The sequence below is a fragment of the Engraulis encrasicolus genome, chromosome 2 (assembly GCF_034702125.1).
Source record: "Engraulis encrasicolus isolate BLACKSEA-1 chromosome 2, IST_EnEncr_1.0, whole genome shotgun sequence".
In the NCBI taxonomy this organism is placed as follows: domain Eukaryota; kingdom Metazoa; phylum Chordata; class Actinopteri; order Clupeiformes; family Engraulidae; genus Engraulis; species Engraulis encrasicolus.
Genome location: NC_085858.1, coordinates 32203517 through 32210059, shown reverse-complemented (window position 1 = coordinate 32210059; position 6543 = coordinate 32203517). Strand labels below are relative to the sequence as shown.

Below are 6543 nucleotides of genomic sequence, written 5' to 3'. Positions count from 1 at the left end.
AGTGATGGCTTTGACTGCTCACTCCCCCAAGGATTCTGCTGACTGAATGTAAATAAACAGGGCGGCAGAAATTAAGTAATTAAACAACACAAAACAATGTAAAAAAAAAAAAACAGTTCACCAGCTACTTTGAGTTTGTTTGACATAGGCCTAAATCAACAAAGTTGAAGTATCTTTGTGGTGGAACCAGTTTTCCTAGCATGACATGTGTATAGGGCAGAACAAGTAGTGCTAAACCTCCACCTGTTGAACCAGCAAGGGCTGGGGGGTAATGAGATATCCTTGGTGAGGTGGACGCTAATAACAACAGCCTGAAGTCACTATAATGTTGGCATTATAAATGGCAGATAAGTGTTTTTTTCACAATCAGCCATTCCTATATACAACCGGCACAACGGTGACACATGCTCTAACTGGAGTCCATGTGCACCATCCAAGTTCATAGCTTACATATTAACCACATGCACATGTGCAGAACAGTCGTAAAACACCTATCACATTGCTGGGTTGTCAGAGCCCATAACACAACAACCTCTGTACCGCCCACCCCTCCAACCCTTCCGCTTCACCCCACCCCATCCCACCTGTGGTGCCATCAAACAACTAGCTCATAACCGCTACATGTAGCCTACTACAAACAGATATTGTCCAAAATTATGATCACATGAAGTATAGCCGATATGTCTCTAATTTGGATGGCATTAAAGCAGTTTTCTTCATCTCCCCTTCTTCAGGGCAACTCATGAATTACAAGATAGCCTATAGCCTACATTGGAGACAGAGGGTGTAGGCCTATTACTGCCACTTGACATTCCCTGGAATCTTCTCCTACGGACAGTTGTCGACTACCGACAGCATGGTGCAAAGAGCATAGGATGAATCCAGCTCGCCCATGAAACTGTCATGTTAAATCTTTGTCTATGGTAGGAGCCAACTTCCCTCAGCAGCACTAGGAGGTAACTTCCTTCTCTGCTTTCACTCAGAAATCACTTGAAGAGGTGTCTGATTTTGATCAGGGATGCTTTCATTCATTCTTCCATCCTATGGTGGTATAGCTACTAGGATGTTTATTTGGAGGCCTATGGAAATATAGCCTAATTCAAGATGATGTTGCCATATCCTACACAGTCAGCCACAGGTCCAAAATACAGTCATGTTGTCACACGGGTCATTGACCTCTCACAACAACAACAGTCAAGTGCAATGTGTACATATGAGCATCATCTATCACTACTCTCTATAGGCCAAGGTGATGTTAATAGATAAATAAAAAGTGCATGAGAGAGGGGACATTGCTTCTCAATCGTTGAACAGCTATGTGCATCTTTTGAGACCCCTAACACAAGCCGATCAAATAAATAACAGTTTGTTGTTATTACGGAAACTGGTGTACAATGCTCTGTAGATTATATGTCAAGAAAACAGCACAGTAACATATATGCTAGCTAATAGCATTAGCATGGGCTAGGCCTCTGAAATTGTCTTATTTTGCTCACGCCTGCTTCCCTCTCTCACTCTCAAGTTGCAAGCAAGTGTAGCAATGTGCACGCGACACGCCGGGTGTGTGACGCTGAACCAATCAGATCGTGTAGCTCCGAAAGTTTACCTTTTATGGCTAGAGCCGGGCAGCTGGCTGGGTATAAAATGCAGCCCTCGACATTCAACAGCTCACTTTGAGCTCCTCCACACGCAGCTCGTGCGGGATATCATCAGCCTGTAACATTTCTCCTTAACCCGGCAAAAGCCCCCCTAACCTAAGGTAAGAATTCAGTTTTATGATTCATGTTTTTCTCACGGTTTCTTAAAAAATGCCGAGCTTTGTAACCTGAAGACATTGAAAATGGTAATGAATGAGAACCGGCAAACGTAAAGACATGATGCACATTTCCATAAGTGGTTAAATGTAGACGGTGGCTTTGATGGTTTGTTGCAATTAATTGAATTCTTAAGAAATCAGTTGTTTGATATTGACAATAGCACTTTCTTGTACCCATTAATCAACGACGAAGTGATGGAGGCAAAGTTGGCACAGTTTAATTGATGTCGGTCTACATGGTCGAAAAATTACCTTAATTGATTAATTGTGGTCTCCTTTTGATGTCTGTAAGAAAACTGAAGAAATAAGTTGTGAAATACCGCATTTATGTCGTTGTCTGATGAATAACCACGCGAGGTTCTTTGTGCCTGCGCTGCAGCTGGGTGTGACCTACTTTGCGTTATAGCTTAGCTATGGTCAACCAACTGTCCTTCAAGCTTAGCCATATAGGTATGAGGTCACATGCATTAATGTGTCAAAGCTTCTTTCTATCTCATGTGCATGGGACTAACAATATTTAAGAAAATCTGCTGTTGGTTGAAGCTTGGTTGGTGAATGCCGGCCGGTGTCTGGTTTTTATTCAAGTCAGCTCATGTCAGATTAACAGAATCGTTCAAGTCCAACTTCGTTGCACGGAAAACGTAACCCTTGGATAAAAGGGAAAAATGTCGAGGTGTGGCAGTTCACGATTGCATGGGCACATGAATAAGTCGTGCATGGGGTCCGAAGGGCACTTGTGACGTTGGATAAACTGCTAATTCATTTGTGTAGCCGCTGAGCTTTTACATGTTGCACTTTTTTGTTTGTGGTGTAGTCTAGTATAATTGTTGTAGTGGATGGTAAAGGTTGCATAAGTGGTCATTCGGAAGTCTTGGTAACCAACTAATGGTTCCCGTAAGAACAGGACAGGTGGCAAGTGGATTTTGTGACGCACTAAGAAAGTCTAGCTTTTTCATAGATTTCACGTTCGATGCCGGGAGAGGTCGGAAGGCGTTATGAAACTTCAAATTCGTGGTTTTCAGGGAGTGGCCGAGGGCATGATTAATGTCGAAATCTCTTCCTTTTACTGAACACCCCTTTGCTCTGGCTACATGCCATTCTACTGGCAGCCGCAAAGCTGCTCAAACCGTTGCCTTTTATGGTAATAATGAGAGAATGCAGAGGGACTTCCTTTGTCTCGCCTATCTCTGTAGCATTGTTCGACACTGGCGCCACCTAGCGGTGAAACTGAAAATTTGCAACACGGAACAGGACATGGCGTGACGACACCATGTGGTCGGAAGAGGATGACTAATGACTTACACTTTTTTTTTCTCTCCCAACTTTTACAGTTCAGCCATGGAAGATGAAATTGCCGCACTTGTTGTTGACAACGGATCCGGTATGTGCAAAGCCGGATTTGCTGGAGATGATGCTCCCCGTGCTGTCTTCCCATCCATCGTCGGTCGCCCCAGGCATCAGGTGGGTAACATTTTCAGTTAGACATGCATATGAATACACATAAATACAAATGTACACATTAATTCAAATGTACAGTGTTTAACCCCCCCCATTACATTTCAAGCTTAACTAAAACGTGAATGTCCTCCTCCTACAGGGTGTGATGGTTGGTATGGGACAGAAGGACAGCTACGTTGGTGACGAGGCCCAGAGCAAGAGGGGTATCCTGACCCTCAAGTACCCCATTGAGCACGGTATTGTCACCAACTGGGATGACATGGAGAAGATCTGGCATCACACCTTCTACAACGAGCTGCGTGTTGCCCCCGAGGAGCACCCCGTCCTGCTTACCGAGGCCCCCCTGAACCCCAAAGCCAACAGGGAAAAGATGACACAGGTGTGTATACTGTTATAGTGCACTCTACATACACATTTTTTTCTGTTCTTATTTTCTGTTGTATACTCATCCCCCTTGAAACCTTCTATAGGTTCTGTCGTTTCCATCCTGAGTTTCTCCTAAGTCTGGAACCTGCAGGTCTTTACCTCTGCCTCTGTGTGCCTCCCCCTTCCCTCTACTTTCCTCCTGCACTCTTGTGTTCTGTTTTCTGCACTGGTCTTGTTCTAACCAACCTTTCTAAATAGCATGGTGTTGTAAGAATATTTGACTCCTCTCTTCAAAGTGGAACACGCCATAACAGTTTTTATTCTCTTTGCAGATCATGTTCGAGACCTTCAACACCCCCGCCATGTACGTCGCCATCCAGGCTGTGCTGTCCCTGTATGCCTCCGGTCGTACCACTGGTATCGTGATGGACTCCGGTGATGGTGTGACCCACACTGTGCCCATCTACGAGGGCTACGCCCTGCCCCACGCCATCCTGCGTCTGGATCTGGCTGGCCGTGACCTGACTGACTACCTCATGAAGATCCTGACCGAGAGGGGCTACAGCTTCACCACCACAGCTGAGAGGGAAATCGTGCGTGACATCAAGGAGAAGCTCTGCTACGTCGCCCTGGACTTCGAGCAGGAGATGGGTACCGCTGCCTCTTCCTCCTCCCTGGAGAAGAGCTACGAGCTGCCCGACGGACAGGTCATCACCATTGGCAATGAGAGGTTCAGGTGCCCCGAGGCCCTCTTCCAGCCTTCCTTCCTGGGTAAGTTGATGTCACTAATACACTGTCGTAGCACTTACAGTCAATATCCTTCTCGTGTTTTGATATTGCTTGACAACCTGACCTAATGGCAATTTCTTTTTTGTTTCCTGATCACCAGGTATGGAATCCTGCGGTATCCATGAGACCACCTTCAACTCCATCATGAAATGTGACGTCGACATCCGTAAGGACCTGTACGCCAACACTGTGCTGTCTGGTGGTACCACCATGTACCCCGGCATCGCTGACAGAATGCAGAAGGAGATCACATCCCTGGCCCCCAGCACAATGAAAATCAAGGTGTGTACTCTAAAAAATGCATATACAGAGTGCAAGATCCCAAAGGCAATTGCATCTCAATGGTTTTGTCACTTGGCCATTTACAACTTGGTGTGCATGGATATTAACCTGTACAATGTCTTCTCTCCTTGTGTCTGTGCAGATCATTGCCCCACCTGAGCGTAAATACTCTGTCTGGATCGGCGGTTCCATCCTGGCCTCCCTGTCCACCTTCCAGCAGATGTGGATCAGCAAGCAGGAGTACGATGAGTCTGGCCCCTCTATCGTCCACCGTAAATGCTTCTAAACAGACTGTTACCACTTCACACGCCGACTCGCACCCGCGAGTACCTGAAACGACGACGACAACATTGGCATGGCTTCTGTTATTTTGGCGCTTGACTCAGGATCTAAAAACTGGAACGGTGAAGGTGACGGCAAATGGCAAATAGGCATCCCCGAAGTTCAATGCATCCGAGGACTTAAAATGTACATTTTTTTTCTTTTTAGTCATTCCAAATGTTTGTTAAATGCATTGTTCAGACTTATTTGCCTCTATGAAGGCTGCCCAGTGTTGGGAGCATACTTAACATTGTAGTATTGCTTGTATGTAAATTATGTAACGGAAACAATGTCTGGGTTTTTGTACTTTCAGCCTTAAAAAAATCTTGGTCCTTTTTTTTCCTTTTTGTTATGCAAAACAGAGCTTTACCTTTATTATTTCAAAAACGTAAAGGTTACCATTCCCCTGGGCATATGTACAAGTTGTTATGGACCGTGGCGGTGCCAGACATTTGGTGGGGCCAACCTGTACACTGACTAATTCCAATAAAGTGCACATGTGTAAGACCTGTTACAACTTTGTTCTTGTGCTTTTTCTTCGAAATTGTTTTCAGATTACAGGGGAACATTCTCTTTTCTCATAGTGAACACTTGTAGAATGTAGGTCAGGTTGTTTTTTTACATGGCAGGCAAAACTGACAGCAGTGGCTGCCAAAATGTACTGAAGGCTTAAATTTAGCTGTGCCTTTCAGTACACTACATTGGAAATTCGGCCTGACTGGGTTAGAGGCCTAATTGAATTGGGCCAAGCACAACTGAAGAGTTGCTCTTGACTTAAAAGCTCCTGTGATGTCAAAAGGCTGACCTAGATCACAAGTCAAATTTAGGTAACTGATGCCATTAGATCCTAAAATGGAGGAAATGTTATACTTGGATGAACTGGATGGGTAGGGAAATGTTGGACTACCATATGTGCACTATGGTAAGTTGTAATCAAGGTGATGGGCCAGGCAGCATAGTGTTGGACCTAAGTATGCCTTTTCCACATTGGAAATGCAGCTAGGGCTGAAGTCACACATTTTGAAGCAGGACTGGATGTGAACACTGACGTTCGATACAGCAATGTGGTAAGAAATCAACCTGAAATGCAAATGTGTATGATAAAGTAGCCCACCAAGAAGCCAAAACGTATAGCCCATATCAAACTCCTAAATCAATTTCAGGTTGAATCCCACTAGTCAAAGTCGGAAGTTTCAACTTCCATCAGATCATGCTCAGCTGTAAGGCGCTGGCAACATCAGAAACTAAATTGCCCCATTTAGACACACTTTTCCATTATGCTTCCCTTCCGTGCGCTGATACATATGCAAGTGAAAGTCAAGTGTTTGACTTTTCCTGCCTTTCATTGTCATTGCTCCTCTCATTGTCTGAACATGACTCCCTAGTGAAAGCCCAGTGAGTGTCAGAGCAGCCCAGCATCAGATAACTGGATTAAGAAGTGCAGAGGCATGGCCGGCCTCAAGAGAAAAGGAAGCATGGAGGGAGGGAGGGTCTCATGTGTGAACATCTGT

The 6543-nt window shown here is 44.9% G+C and overlaps 1 protein-coding gene across 1 annotated transcript; it reads left to right on the top strand.

Annotated features, from left to right (window-relative positions):
- The first annotated feature begins 1643 nt into the window (after nucleotides 1-1643).
- actb2 (actin, beta 2) lies at nucleotides 1644-5549 on the top strand. Its single transcript, XM_063186551.1, has 6 exons — nucleotides 1644-1759; nucleotides 3148-3277; nucleotides 3414-3653; nucleotides 3973-4411; nucleotides 4530-4711; nucleotides 4854-5549. The coding sequence occupies exons 2-6, from the start codon at nucleotides 3155-3157 to the stop codon at nucleotides 4995-4997; spliced, it is 1128 nt and encodes a 375-aa protein (XP_063042621.1). The 5' UTR covers nucleotides 1644-1759; nucleotides 3148-3154; the 3' UTR covers nucleotides 4998-5549.
- Nucleotides 5550-6543: the final 994 nt, after the last annotated feature.